The sequence below is a fragment of the Ostrinia nubilalis genome, chromosome 21 (assembly GCF_963855985.1).
Source record: "Ostrinia nubilalis chromosome 21, ilOstNubi1.1, whole genome shotgun sequence".
Lineage (NCBI taxonomy): Eukaryota > Metazoa > Arthropoda > Insecta > Lepidoptera > Crambidae > Ostrinia > Ostrinia nubilalis.
The window spans coordinates 7,757,564-7,774,281 of record NC_087108.1 but is presented as its reverse complement, the minus strand read 5'-3'; the positions used below and the strand labels follow the sequence as shown (position 1 = coordinate 7,774,281).

The 16,718-nt window shown below is 35.4% G+C and overlaps 1 protein-coding gene across 1 annotated transcript in view; it reads right to left on the bottom strand.

Moving 5' to 3' along the window:
- LOC135082458 (small G protein signaling modulator 2-like) overlaps positions 1 to 16,718 on the bottom strand; it is a 33,457-nt gene that overhangs the window by 13,119 nt on the left and 3,620 nt on the right. Inside the window, exon 2 of the mRNA XM_063977254.1 lies at positions 11,446 to 11,609. Coding sequence (XP_063833324.1) covers positions 11,446 to 11,609 — 164 coding nt within the window. The remainder of the gene's footprint in view (positions 1 to 11,445; positions 11,610 to 16,718) is intronic.

Below are 16,718 nucleotides of genomic sequence, written 5' to 3'. Positions count from 1 at the left end.
TTATTGATTCGTAAATTAGAAGTTTTCTTTCCCTGAGCACCTAATACAGAAGAAAACCAATGTTGTGGTATTGAAAAGGAATTCATTATTTACGTCAGAGAACGTAAGCTTTTAAATCAATTACACTCAGCGCTAGAACAAAGTATCTGTGTTGCGCTTCTTTTAATTAAAAATTCCATTGCTTTTTATTACGGGCGATCCTTTTAATATCAAAATCTCTTTATATTGTTGTAATTTATTATCTTTTTGACATGAATTTCCGAAGAATGTTCCAATTTTCGTCCGAATTTCGGGTTTAAATTAATGATTTTGTTAAAAGGACTACTACACACTACCGAAATGCCCAGCAGAATCATGAGTCCACGGCTTGTATACCTTCTATAACTTTTAAGAACATGTCAAAAATCGACGACTCACGTAGGCCGGTCGCGACGTGATTTGGTGTGGAGACTGCATTAAAAAAATACCTACACCAGAAGTTGAAATAGGCTCTACTATAAAGGTTCTTTGGAATAGGCTCTATTATGCAATAGGAATGTGTGTTGGATGTGTCAGGGCACGTTCTTACGCCCGATAACCTTGGCAAAGGATCGGATCGATCGGCGTCCTTTAATCCGACACAATCTAATCGACGGTTCCGCCCATTTACTCGCAAAGATGAAGATGAAATCCGAGCCTGAGAAAGTTCGAGATTTCTTATTAATTTGTAAGATTGTTAGTTAGTTAATTATTGCAAAGATTAACGCGATTAGAGGTCTTAGGCAGTATATTTAGCGACTGAATCTCTCTTTTTAACGACGGTTTAAGTAGATAAAATAAACAGATAACTACGAAAAAAATTACTGAGTTTGCTACTAGCAATCTTATAGTGATGTTGACACCATTTACAAATGCTTTTATGGAGCACCTAACACTGAAAGAACACATTTAATTTATTTTCGAATAATCATTCTTAATAGATGACTACATTATTATTTCAGTCAGATGATCTACTTACAATAATTTGTACAGCTTTATTTTCATTAATTCTGTCGACAAATTCGACGTAGTTAAGAGATATGACGAAAAGTTTATCGTAAATCAACACTGCACTTGACGTACCTATGTACATAAGTAGTTACACATTTTTATAATTTACATGACGTCACATTAAAAGTAATAATATACACAACAGACACCCAGACAACTTAAGAAATAAAAGACGCAAATAAGTTGAAAACACGTTTTTTGCGTTACCTTCATAAATAAATTCCTTACAAAGAAATTCCGGTGATATGAGACGAAATGAAAAATGGTTTTTACAGATAAAGCTAAAAGGTACTTGGTGACACTTCGACTTCTAACTTCAGCTTTCCACTTCTAAGGAAATCATCGTACAAAATATTTCGTACGCGGGCCTTAGGGAGCGAACGCAGTAGGTATTACTTTTTCCTTTGTGGAAAGAATAAAAGAAAGAATATTTTGTGCGATGTATCGGATCGGCCTCTTCATGTAAGGTTTCCTAACATTTTTTGATACAGTACCTAACATATTAGAATAAGTATGAAAAGAAAATGTCTAAATTACATGACTTAGCTGCATGTTAGACATAAACAAAAGTATCAACTTTAAAATTCATTTCATTAAAGAAAAACTCTGTAAATGCTGTAATTACATTCATTGAGATAAAACAAAAGAAAATCGCTGCCTAATCACGCTGCCAATAAAGATTTCTCCAAAAAATATCCAGCATTACCCAAATTTAAAATAATAGCTTTGCTTTTGTAAGCGTAAACAAGGCCTAATTGAAACGCTCGCCAATCTAAATGATTAAAATTAAATTATTCTGCCATAATGAAGGATTCACGCAAAATTACGCTACATTTCCAGCCCAAAATACGAAACTTGGAATAATCAGATTATACGGCTAAAAGGATTTGCACTGAAACTCCGAAAGCTTCACGACGCAATATTTGCCACCTAGTAAGGTGCGTGTATAATAAGCAAATTTAAATAACAGGCTATGTAAAGCTCTACTATAACGAGGCGACGAGGTGGTGTAAATATCTCTTACGAAAGAAATCAAATTAATCAAAGCTTCCTCGCAGTACTGGTCTACATGATGCCCCTAAGATAGAGCATTTGTAATAAACTAATCTTCAAGAAAAAATAGTTTTAAACCATTGAATTCTAACCAAACTCGATTCGATGCTAGGTATTCCGTAAGTACTTTGGAAAAAAGGTACCTTTAAACATAGCAAGCATTTGCTTTCTGTTAAAATCGGTTTTCCCGATTTTCTTCATTGCAGCAGCGGGTCAGAACCATTTCGACATAATGTTTTAGATTGATTACAATACGTTATACAGCATAAAGTACATAATATACAACGACATACATAAATACTTTTATGTAACTACATGCAGATAACATAGAATAGATATTCTAATAGATGTGGTGACCCGAAGGGTTATCACGGCACGTTTGAATCACGTACAATGTAAACACGGCCTGGCGTACACGGCGCGCAATCAGACAGCAAACACGGATTTAATCAGACACCTTGTCGCTCATACCGCGTAATACCATGTATATAGGTATTGTCCTGGTTACATTGGATTTTATAATTCAAACATTCAATGTAACCTTTGTTTTTATTCATATTCAAATTCATATACTTCACAGAAATACTCTTCCATTACATGTTTGTTATATCCATTTCATTACAGTGTAGGTATCTTGCCATGACTGACATATTTATATCAAACCAACATATTTATTGGTTCTACCACAGGTTCTACGCTCAGATCCGACCCTTTTCTATGATCAGTACCTCTAGTAGGAAAAACTTTCGAGTTCTTTTCGTTGCGTATTCAAAGTGTCATCGAAAAATTTTGTATGAAAAATTAAACAGCGCCCCCTAGGGCGGCTATAATATAGGGGGCGCTGTTTAATTTTTCATACAAAATTTTTCGATGACACTTTGAATACGCAACGAAACGAACTCGAAAGTTTTTCTTACTAGAGGTACAGTGCACCTACCATGAGTTTACGTTAGGTGTGCTCGCTAGCGTGTACGTCAAAAATCTCTATGAAGATTTTGTTTCTTGAAAGTAGCCGCTAGGGGCGCTGCACAATATGTCATACAATTAATGTAATTTTTTTACGTAGTCGCTAGCGAGCACACCTAACGTAAACTCATGGTAAGCACACTGAGGTTCTACGCATGTATTTATAAGAAAAACAATAGGCCTCCACATTTTCAGTAAATGACATCAATATTATTACATTGAAGTAATGTCTAGTCCGCTATTAAGTACTACTATCCATCATTCCTTGAAAGACGTGTACAAAATAGGGGCAACGAACTGTTGAGCGATGAAAATACGATTTATCAATCAAGATTACATTGTAAGACTAAGTACAAAAATAAGAGATATTAAGAGTGAAATTCTTCTGCTCTGAGTTTTCAGATTCCCGTTTTTGCCAACCTATGTGGCGTATCTACTTGTTTTATACATATCTGGGGGCACGGCAGTGCCCCAACCAAGTCGAGCAAAAAAGCGGCACGGCCGTACCATTCTTTTCTCGAAGCAATTCAGGCCATTTTCGACCGCCTGTAACTTCGTTGTGGATAAAACTAGAAGGCTGAATTTTCATTAGCTATGCAGGCATTGTAAAGACACGGTATATTTAAAATTTCATTCAATTTGAACCAGTAGTTTAAGAATTATAACGGGTCAAAGTTACTTAATTTTGTCACTCACTGACTGACTGACTGACTGACTGACTGACTCACCGATCATCAAAATTCTAAGGCACTTCTAGCAGACCTAGAAGCTTCAAATTTGGAATATAAGTAGTGTTTGGTGTATGAATCAAGGAAAAACTAAAATATTTGGGGGCACGGTAGTGCAACCGCCAAGTCGAGTAAAATTTTTCAATTTCGGTCCAGTTTTCTAGATACATAACTGCTGTCTACAAAATACAAAAAGAAATGAGATCCCATCAAAAACAATACTTGTCAAAAAAACCAAGTCTCGCAACTCAGTTGTTCTACGGTAAGAAGTTGTGAGATCCATGTAATACCAAGTCCAGGCCAGGAAATCTTTAACGTTTTACATAAATATATTGACTTGGCCATCGCATGAAAACACGTGTAAATTAAATTATTTAGTGCGATGGCCAAGTCAATAATTGATGTAAAACGTTAAAGATTTCCTGGCCTGGACTTGGTATTACATGGATCGCACAACTTTTTACCGTAGAACAACTGAGTTGCGAGACTTGGTTTTTTTGACAAGTATTGTTTTTGATGGGATATCCTTTACACTACATTTCCAAGAAAACACGCAAGTATTCTTATTAAGAAAAACCTTTCATTTTCAGTTTCATTCTTGTAAAATGTGAGGAAAAGACGGAATATGCTGATTGTTCTGTGTTCATACACGAAGTACGCCCATGATGTCATCACCACCTAATTTGTTATCTTGAAGCCCTGTCGCAGCGGTAATGGAAACACGACTCACATCAAGCAAATCGCTGTAGCATCTTATTTAATTGTCATAGGTGCTATTTTGCGACAAACATGTATTGTGAGATGTGCTGGCGACTGTATACAATTATTCAAAGTTCAAGGAAATCCATGCCATCGATGACCCAGTAAATTGTTAACGATGGAATTCTAATAGTCCAGTCATTTCGTCCGAAAAAAAGGCAAATAAAAGAAAATGAATTTGCGCTTCTAATTTTTTAATATGTTGTAGGGGATACCTAGAAAAGCTTAACTTGAGATTGTCGACCAAGCTTTCCTAGGAGCTTTCGCCGCCATCTTGGAAAACGCTTAAAATTTGTTTTTCGGCAATAACTCGGCTATCCGATGAGATTCGAAAATTTTTGTAGGACACTTTTTGTAGCTTTCTTTGTGCTCTACAATAACGCCCGAACCATTTTTAGCGTATCATGCATCGTTATCGAGATATCGATCGATAAAGTCAAAAATTTTGGACACAATTTCAACAAAAAACACAATCTCCAGGTTCAAACCTGGCTCGGATTTTTCAAGGATCCACAAAGATGGGGTTGGCGACAGACCAATCGAGGGCTCGAACCAATCACCAGCACCGCCGAACCCGCTCCGCCTGAACTATTAAAGCTCATTTCCTGTAAATGTAAAGGAAATTGTGAGGCCGCCTGTGGGTGCAGAAAAGCGGGAATCAGTTGCTCCGTTATTTGCATGCACTGCAGTGGGCAAACATGCAGTAACGTCGCCAGAGTCGACATTTTGCTTGACGACGACGACTATGTCTGGAACGATGATGATGACGATGCTCTCATCGAATCAGCATCATTTCCAACGGTTCAACAGACACAACAACTCGAAGAGTTTACGGAGGACGAAGATCTTCAGCCTGGACCATCCAAGCGAAAAAAGACATAAAAAAAGTCCATCGTTCGTGTCTCGAGTGCAGAAAAAAATATTTTTCTTTCCGTTTATTTTGTTTTGTTTATTTTGTATTGTAAAAAAATAATTTTTTTTACTGCACAAACAAATTATTTGTTTAATAAATTACTATTGTGTGATCCTTAATTTGTTGCTCTATGTACTTATTTTTTATCCCATCAATTTCCTGAACAATTTCCCATTCGATTCGACATCCAGACACAACCGAGCGAGCAGCTCGCTCGACGCTGAGTGTGGATTCACCGACTTTGCGGCGCGCTGGAGATCGTAATTTTTGTCCAACATAAAAAAATCCAAGAAGGAAATTGTAGGTCTGAATATGCTCTACAAGTTTGAATTCCACAATTTTTCATATTTATTAAGACCCAAAGAAAAAAAAAGAAAAAAACAAAAATTGTGTCTAAAATTTTTGACTTTATCGATCGATATCTCGATAACGATGCATGATACGCTAAAAATGGTTTGGGCGTTATTGTAGAGCACAAAGAAAGCTACAAAAAGTGTCCTACAAAAATTTTCGAGTCTCATCGGATAGCCGAGTTATTGCCGAAAAACAAATTTTACCCCTTTTTTCAACATGGCGGCGAAAGCTCCTAGGAAAGCTTGGTCGACAATCTCAAGTTAAGCTTTTCTAGGTATCCCCTACAACATATTAAAAAATTAGAAGCGCAAATTCATTTTCTTTTTTGAATGTACGTAATGACTGGACTATAACGTTCAATACAAAGCTTTTGTAGTCAGTGCATACTTCGAATACACAATAACTACTAGCATTTTCTTGACCTTACATATAAAAATAAACGAAAGAAGTTAAGTTTACTTTTGCAGACTATACCTACCAGACATTTTCATCATAGGCAACAGTCTCACTAAAAGAAATCTCATAAATATTGAGATACGATGATGAATAAGTACTTAGTTACTACATTAGAAATACATTACTTAGTTCGACCGATATGAAGGCAATTCAAGCTTGATAAGAATCTTATTTATTAGTAATAGGTGTTATTTTTCACAAAAAAGTGAAGTCTGATGTGCTGTTGACTGTACTTTGTTGAATTAAATAAGCTCGGCAAAAGTATTCGATAAAGGCTGAAGATCCAAGATTATGCTAATTTTCTTGTGCAAATTCACTTCAAGTTAGCAAAACATAATCGTTTCAGGTGGTTAAATGTTTCAAATGTAGCGGTTTTCAAGTTCGCTGGCGAAATTAATATTTTACCCATTAATTGCGAAGTGTTCACTTCATAAGTATTTAAGCCTGTAATTTTAGAGTATCTCAATTAAAAACTTGCTTGTAGAATTTCATAAGAAAAAGCTGTCTTGTTTTTCTCTGCAATGATTTGATTAAAAAGTTCTGGCAAACACGACATTCCTTTTTCAGTTATTAATTTAACATTGTTAGAAACAAGTTTCATTACACAAATTGTTATGAAATTATATTATTTTCTATATAAACTTAATTCAATTCAATTCTTTGCTTCAAATGTTTGTTGTACAGATCAAGTTAAAAAACATGGTAGGCCTTAAGTCAAAACATAGTATTTTATAGTTTTCAGTAGACCAGTTTATACAATAGAAATAGTTTCGGAGATATGAGTATTATGTATTTTTACGAATAGAAAAAAAACTATTTGTAAAATACTTTTGCGACATTATTAGCCTCCACAGTCATGCTACTTTGCAAAAGACTAGGTTTACCATCGTGCTACTTTGCATAATTCCATTTATTTTAACATTTCCATCTCACGTTCATTTAAATTATGCTAGTAACCATGCGTAGCACGTCACAAAACTAATTCTAACCGCCCAAAGCTTTAAATCCTATAAATCCCTATTCCAATTGTGATCAAAAGTGATACCTAAAACGTGTAGCAGTGCACACGGCCTTGAAATACCTAACCGGGTAACTGTAAAACGTATTTCCTGGCTTGTCGCCTCTCGCCGACAATTTCATTTTCCTAATAAATCTGCCCAGGAAAATCCCCGGGCAAAAATAATTGTACTACGAATAGGGTTGTCGTCTGGATAAATCCGAACCCGGACATGGGCTTTTACAAATCTATCTAAATAAATTTTGCCGGGTAACACCATTATTTCGTATGCTCGTTAATTTCTACTTTCGACCGATTTCGAGCTCAGTACCTCTAGTAGGAAAAACTTTCGAGTTCGTTTCGTTGCGTATTCAAAGTGTCATCGAAAAATTTTGTATGAAAAATTAAACAGCGCCCCCTAGGGCGGCTATAATATAGGGGGCGCTGTTTAATTTTTCATACAAAATTTTTCGATGACACTTTGAATACGCAACGAAACGAACTCGAAAGTTTTTCCTACTAGAGGTACTGATAAATAGATTATTTATTTTGTAAAAATCTAAATTCAATAAGCACCGTTAAAACTTTTTTTAAAGTTTCAATCTAGTTTCAACAACACTCTCTCAGATTTCTTGCAGAAATTTCACTTTTGTTGCAGAATATAACACCTATTAACTACTACTTCATAAGATAGCAAAGATAGTGTTTAGTTTGATATGTCGTCGTCTGTACACGAAGCGCTGAAAGTGGAGTTCAAATCGAGAAGCGAAAATTTACGTACTACAAATGCCACTATATGAACCTAAGAGTCCCAGATCCGCTCGCCACATTCCATGACCTATGTCTCACAGTGCACTTTTAGAGGCTGATATTAATCAAGAACATTTCATTAGTGTCCCTTATCGAAATGTCAGACCGAGTTGCCATACGAAACCGTTCCAATTCCCAAACCTAGCAACCCTAACCACGCACGTAGATAGCGAATAATCCGATTAGTGCGGTGCTGCACGATTTTCGCATTCATACTCGTGTGTCGAGCTCGTTAAAATGCCTACCACTGAGTCGACATTTCACCGAATTGGACAAACTCGGATTTGGAATTACCTACTGGGCTATTTTCAGCCCAGTTACCAAATGCATTATTGACTTGATAATTTTGAAGCAATATTTCCAACGCCGCGCCTTTGTTTGGTGACATTAAAGTAGATTGAATTAAGGTACCTCCCTAGAGTCACAAATAACAAACAAAAGGTTGTCAAAAGTAATGTAACTGTAACCAAAACAAAAGAAGAATACTCTTTATAAGGAAACAGGACTGATGAGAGTGCGACAGCTGTATATCATTGCCGTCACGCTTAAATACCACAAAACCTCACTATGCACAATCCAAAAAAGCCAAAGGTCACAGAGGAAAACGAAGTGGAAAAAGGAAACCTGCAAGCTAATGTTTGGGAAAAGATCATATACCTTCAAGGGGCCACTTATCTACAATAGAATCAATACCTTACTGGATGTGGTACAACTAACAAGGCGTAAATGTAAAAATGTACTCACCAAATGGTTATATAACCTAGATTACACGCATACAGAACTCTTAATTACATAGCTTTGCCCGCGGCTTCACCCGAGTAAAATTTCGTTTGTCACAAATCGATCGTCATAAATTAAAGCCTATATGTTATCCTGGGTTATCAGCAATAATACTGTAAAGTTTCATCAAAATCCGTTAAGTAGTTTTTTCGTGAAAGAGTAACAAACATCCAGACATCCAGACATCCAAAATTTCGCATTTATAATATTAATATTAATTTTAGTTGGAAGTAGGATTTACACAACCAGCAACACAAACACACACACACTACAATTATTTCAAATTACACTCGGCTATCACATTCCATTGCTTCTTCTCTTTAACTTTGTTCTATAACCTTAATGTATTAACATAATCAGATGAAAGAGACTGGATCCCACAACACAGGGAATCCTAGTGTGGGAACCAGTGCCTTACTTTATGTGCATGTAAAGTTTTGAAATAAATAAATTTTATTATTATTAAAAAAAAAATATTATTTTATTATTAGAAGCTTAGCACACCTGTAGAGAAACAGAATTCAAGTAAAAACGTAACGTAATCCCTTATTACTCCGTCTCAAGAAAGTCAAATTGAATGACGGTTCATGCGGTTGACGTTGGGAATATAACGTTACAGCTGACAGGGAATTTACATCTACGACTATAATTATACTAAAGAGGATAGATTTGTATTTTTTTACGTGTGTATTGAATAGGCTCTGAAACCATTGGACGGATTTGGAAATTTCTTTCACAATTATTGGAATCAAATTTTTTGATAAATACCCAAATAAAATATACCTGTCTAGTCTACCCATACGAAGCTGGGGAGGGAAACTAGTATAATAATACAAATATAATACAAGGTATTTTCATTTTGATCAATAATAACATATTAAATAATAGAAATGTGTCTATAACAATACCGAGGGAACGTAGATAGAATCTTGCTGGCGAAGCGTTTGATACGGAGTGGACTGTACTTAATAATAATAGGTGTGTACATTCCAAACGAGAACGTTGGATGGAAGGGAAAATAGTTTAAATATCAACCGGCTAACCCAAAACCATGACACGATAGTTCACGATACGTCTCTACAATCTCCGCACCAGCACACAAAAAGATCTTTTGTAAAACACCAAATGTGAAGGTACGAGCTAATTATTTTAATGAACACTGTCCGGACTCGAGTTACTTCGCATCTCGGAAAAGGCGAGGAACCGAGCCACATAGCAATTTTCTTTTCATTTGAACCAGCCGCATTCTGCCATGATGTTTTCATCTTTTTAATTAAAAAACGGCCCAAACATCCGGGACCCGAAATATTAGGGACTTCTCCTTTGAAATTAGGTAGGCACTAATTCTAAAATGTCAACTTCAGTTTCAATAAACTTGTAAATTTTAGATAAAAGGCCGCAATGAAATCCTGGATTTCACGTCAAAAACACGCAATAAAAATTGTGAGTATTTTCTATTACCTACTTCTGCCATGACGATTATTCTGCAATATACTCGCATATTAATTGTGTGAGCGTCCCTTTATTCTGAAACCATCTGAAAAACATGAAATATTTAAGACACGCGGAACTTGCCCCGGAGCTCAAAGCACAGCAAGACAATTTTTTGGAGTGTTATTTCACTTCCTATTGCGTATATATATATATATACTTTAATAAGACCTTTTGAAAAACATTCGTATTAGCCCTTTAAACAAGTCCGCATATTCTGTAATGTACCTTCATGAAACAATGGCAACATAAGTCTGCATATTTTTTACTGTCGCACATTTTGTCGAAAGAATTGACTCGTTTCTGTCCTTCCTTTATAAAGCTATCCCTGAAGTCTGAAGCAGTTACCCAATCAGTTTGATAGAGGGTTTATTTGGATGAAATGTCGAAGAATTTGGTAAAGGAAGGGACTTCAATGAAATAAGATTTCTCTTTTATTGAGAGGAAAGCAAATACTTAACGACACATCAGTCCCTTAGGGTCGTGTGACGGAATACAAAGACGTCTTATCTTAATAAACATTCTATCGTTTCTTTCTTGTTGTATGTAGAAATAAAAATTGCTCAATCATATATTTTGTATGCGTAGCTACTTCAAACCTTTATTGAACTTGACATTATTTAAATCCACCACCTAGTCCCATTCATCTAAACTCAAGCACGCCTCTGGCTTAATCACCGATTCTTTAGTCAATGACCTCTTCGGCAGCCTCTAAAATGGCTCTACTAGTCCTAACTTTGTATAACCGTTATGATCTAATGTATAATTCGATAAATGTACCTTATCTACATTTTGTGTGGACCTTCGTCAAAGCTGCATCATTTTAATCATACGTCATGATCATCATTGATTAAGCTCACAGCACGGTCTATACTCACTGGTGCTTAAATGCAAGTAAGGGCCTTTGACCAATAATGAGTATTCTTTGACTCTACATCTCTAAGGGTGAATTCGACCAAACAAGAGTGAATATTAATCTCAAAATAAATCGTCAGTTCGACATTTTGACATATTTCCCATACTGAAGCTGTCCATGTGCCAGTTATATTCTCGGATAAAAGTCTGGTCGAATTGGGCCTATAGAATCTTAACTTCTAACCACCACTTACCTGGACTGCGGCGGCGCTTGCGACAGCAGCGAGCCCGAGCCGCGCTTGCTGAGCGGCGGACGGGGCGCCGAAGGCCGACGCTCGACCCCCGACGCGGATCGCGTCGCCGGCGCACCCTCAGCTGATAACACCCGCGCAGACACTAGCGCCGCTTCGGGGCAGTGCTGTGGAAAAAATGTTGTTAAAACTCAATACATAAATCTTTAGTAACTAAGTCTAAAGTCAAAATATTTTAACTGTTCCAGAGTTCTATGTGAACTCTTCACTCTCAATTCAATTTGCCGGGGATATTTCAGTCTAATCCGAAAGGTCACGGTTAGAATGGAACTGCGCTTGCAATACCTACATTGCAGCATCTTACATAGCGTGTCGCTCATCGTCTGTTTACATGGACTGCGAAAAGTAAACCTACATTTTTCGCATACCCATTTCAGAACGGCTGCGTAGGTATTTTATGGCCACTCTGTTCCATAACAGAATTAATTGCTTTTACAAAATACTTAAACCATTTTAAAGCATTTATTATAGAGCGCTGTAGATTTATTTAACGGCTTTCCGTGGCAACAACGAAGATTTTCAGCTTTATCTATTTGCCTACTATTTCTTTGAAAATACTTCAGGTCAGTTTCGGCTAAGGAATTTATATTGTGGATGGCTTTGATTCTTTTCACTACTAATTCACAAATTAAGTTTCAGTTTGTGAAAAGGTTTTCTTGAAAGAAAGTTGTGAAGTTAAACACTGAAAGTGGCGAGTTCTCTCGCCGCATTTAATCTGAACCTAACTTTGTAAGAAGATTAACTTGGTTGCCTTTCTTGACACATCAAAGAGCTTTAATAAAAGTGCAGCTGGACAAAGATTTATTCTACTTTTACTATATCAAAAACCAACCGTTTCAAAGCTATGGGTTTTGAAACGGTCTGAGCTGTGGGTTTGACATATTACTCATATTATGGTACGACACGTCAAGTATTTGTGGCATATTATTTAGGAGCCTTATTTTGCATCAAAACCTAAATTTGTTTTTCAAAGCTAAAACAAAGCTTCAGAAGGTGTGCAATAAAAGATAATGTAAACTAGATACTTATTAAAATATTCACAAAATTTTAGTTTTAATATTTAAATTTAAAAGTTTAATATTAATATTTAATAGAAATCTTATGTAACTTTGAATGTAGACTTAAAAGAAGCAAGTGTCAATCAAAATGCGCTAAAATGGTAAATTAAATCTTTTATGACTAAAGAAATTTTTCCGTTTTCTTCTTCCACTTTGCTGGGCAACTTTCGTTGCTATTGTGCGAGGTTTTCTTTTGTGCAAACATAACTGTTTACGAACAATAAAATGTATTTTAAATTATTCAGCTGCCTAAAGGCGAAATAATATGGAAAATAATAAACCTATTTACGACTTGGGTACTTCTAAGTTTGTTTGCGTTATATGCCTTTTTTTCGTAGATTCTTAATGTAGTTACATAAGTCAATTTTCAGTAGTCATCTTAAGTTGTTAAAAATGCAAAGTGCGCTTGGCTGACATGCACATAAATGCCCCTATACCTACTCATATGAAATTCTCAAAATATTAAGCAAAATTTCTTTGATAAAATAATATAGTATTTGTTTAATATGTGGCAAAATTGTTTTAATAGTTGGAACAATTTATATTTACCTCTGCATGTTTGTTTCTCAGAAACTCAGAAACGCTTAAAAAGCAAGCGCGAGGGCGGATAATCCGGCTCGCCCCGCTTAAAACGCTTTTACGCTCCACGTAAAGTTTCAATGATAATTTTATTTAAGCCCTTAGAGGTCGATCAAATTCAAATGTAGTAGGCGTAACCATCAACATTGTGTTACTGTTACTGTTACATGTTACGTTTTCCTAAAATGAGAGCAGTAAAGGTGTTTATTATTATTATTTTTGAAGATTGAACCTTTTCCATTAAGATGATGGGATGTGTGAATAGTTATTGTGTGTATGGACATAAAACTTGAGATTAATGCGGGATATGTTTATTTTATTTTTTTATCTATGACAGAAATATGGGGTTTCTAAATAATATTTTTTTATCATTTCTTTATTATTTTTCTTTATAATGTATTTACAATAATTCTATAAAGTACTTATTTAGTTAGTACGTTAGGTGTCGTTCAAAACCTAAATTGACTAGGTAATTATTTTCATTGCAATCTTGAATAAAATTCACCACTAACTTTATTTATTTACTCATATATAAATTATACTAACATGAAATCCGTATTAGCAAACAATTCCAGCCTATACAAATATCCACAAAACAAATCGAGTAGCTCTCGAAAACATCGTTTTTACGCAGTTGATTCCATAAATTGTTCCATTACACACAATACGGGGTAATTTCCCAAATGGCAAAGAAAGAATTCCATAAAGTGGTAGTAGTAGGTTGTATAGACACAATCCCTGGGGAATTTGGGTTTGCGTCTCAAAAATCCACAAAATTCCAGAATAACAATATTAAGCTAGTCAATATCTCTGTCGATTTCAACTCGTCACAGAAAAAAATATACCTTAAAACATCTCAGTAAATAGCATAGACAGGTAATTATAATACGTATTTTCAGTTTTATCATAAACACAACTTTACCTTCAATTAATGAACTTCATGCTACTTTTGTTTCAGCAAAGCATCACAAATAGGTAAAATTCCACGTGCCGTCCCCGTGAAAAGGCTTGGAATAAAAAATAAACAAGGTGTCATCCAGTAAAAGCCGTTATTGGAGGCTTATTGTCCACACATCAGCCTGTCCAGCACAGCACTATAGAAACTGCCAGAACAATGCTGCTTCGGGGCACGTGTGAAAATTAATACAGGACTAAAATTAAACCTAATCCACTTCCATCACGCACGTAGAACAATAGAAATCTGTCTTATTTAGGCTACAATAACGCAGAATTTCTTACGTTGCACAGCGCAATCTAGTACGTATTTTATTATGTATAGTGCAGAGTTTCCCATGTCTAATAGCTTGAGCAGACAACACAAATGGCCGTCATCTAGCTAAAAGCCGCCATTAGCACTTTATTATTCTGCACATCACAGGCCCATCTAGTTCAGTACGTGCATAGGTCAAGTTTACTACATTAAGCTATGTCCACAAGATTACGATTTTTCGTGAAAACCGTAACGATTTTGTGTGTAGTATAACGCAAAAAATATTTGTTTTACAACTAGTATCTAACGCATTGTGTAGACGTAGCCTTAGATACGCATAGAAAAATTACGTTATTTTCTTTTCTAGGATTAAACGCATATTTAATTTTATCTCGTTTTAATATTGTTATATTACGAGTAATACAAGTAGGAATGTAGGAATGTAGGTATGTGGCAAGAAACTTTTCTTACCACAAAGAAAAAAATAAGTTACTTGTTGTATTGCTACACCTGAAGAAGAATGTCTACGACCTTTTTAATATTAACGGCTATTGATTTTAGCCGCGGCTTCTGAATACGTAAACAGAGAATCACTCTTGTTGTTTTTATAGGGTAGGTAGGTAGTTATAATACCTTCTCACAATAATATTTTATATGACTACCAAACCATACTTATATTGTTTATACTTACTACATAAGTAATTTTAATATTTCAGATTAATAAGTAGTGCTCATAGTTAGAGAAAAAGTAATTAAATATATCCATAATTATGAACCCTTTGCTCAAATAATGTGAACCATTTTACTTTTAAAATCCTAATAAATTAAAGACAACAATATTAATCTACTCTTTGAGCACTTTTTACCTAAGTTCAGTCCACTCCTGAATTGGTTTATCCTCCTTGATTAACCTGGGTCAAATCCCTAGGCGATTAAGCGACTAAAGCTTACCTTAATTCAGCCGTAAGCCGATTTGTTAGCCCTGATTTTAACACGAAAACCCACACGAATCAACCTTAGATTAACATAGAAGACGAATGCTCTCAGATTCTGTACGATTAGAGTCGATTATCTTGTAATAGAGGTTACGTAAATGTAGGTAGGTATACCATGAGCTTTTTCATTAGGACTTATCATTATCACTTTTTATTAAATTCCCTTTTATTTATCAAACGTAACACTTTCTGGATGCCTATTCTGAAACTAAAGGCGCGCGCGCACGGGTAGCTTTTTTGTCGCCGTGACAGTATTATCCGCGAACGCGATAGTGGCAAAAGTCTCCCGTGCGCGCGCGCCGTAAGTTATTCAACAGAAAATTAATCTTAGGGCTGATTTTTCAATCGTCGGATAACTTTTAACTGAAGAATAAGTTTGGCACAATGACAGTTTCAGTACGGAAAATATGTCAAAATGACAAGTTTATTCTTCAGTTAAAAGTTATCTGACGATTGAAAAATCGGCCCTTAGAGAAGGTAATCAAAGTTCGAAAAAGTCCAAAAGTAATCTGTCACAATACTGATGAAATGTTAATAATAAATATAATAAATCATTTATTTGCTCAGAAACATGGTAACAAAATGGTCGATAAAAAATGTCAAGTCCAACATGTTTTGTCCAGGGTAGGCATGCAAATTTTACAAAACCATGTCTCAAAAGTTTGTTCTCAAACCATGTCTCAAAAGCGTTACATTTCATGACTCGATGTTCTGATCTGATCACCTCAAGACCACAGCTGACAGTTTGAAGAAGAAGAAATGAGGGCTTTGGGCGTTAGTATGCATTAGCATTAAGCTTGACGATAAATGTCTTTTTGAAGCGAAAGCTTTGAGCGTGCCTCAAAGCATTAGTCCAATTTGCGAAGTTGAGTATCCTACATCCAAACTTTTATCTACCTACCTTTATGAACGCTATCAAGCTTTACCAATCGATTCTACTAGTATCCAAACTACTAACGACCTAAAGTGGAAAAATCCTTTGTTTGTGTACAGTTGAAACGACTGGAAAACTCTCAGAAAAAGCTGCATTCCCAAGTGTGCCGTAGCCTATTGTTTTATAGCGGAAAATGTACACAGTTTTCAGAGATACTACGGCATTGTGACAAACGAAATTCAAAGATTTTATCTTTATGCCTACAGCAGCATTGTGTGGATTTTAGTGTTTCAGTAAGTTTTAGACAATACACTTTATTGCCAAAAATATAACAATGACTTTTTATTGTAAACATGAGTTATCACCTATTTTTCCAAAAAAAAAAAAAGAAAACAAATTAGACCACTCTTCTTAGTATAACAAATTATCACAGTACTAAATACCTACTGTGAAATTATTATGTTCAGGCAGTTTACGCGTAATGATATTACTTTTCTAAG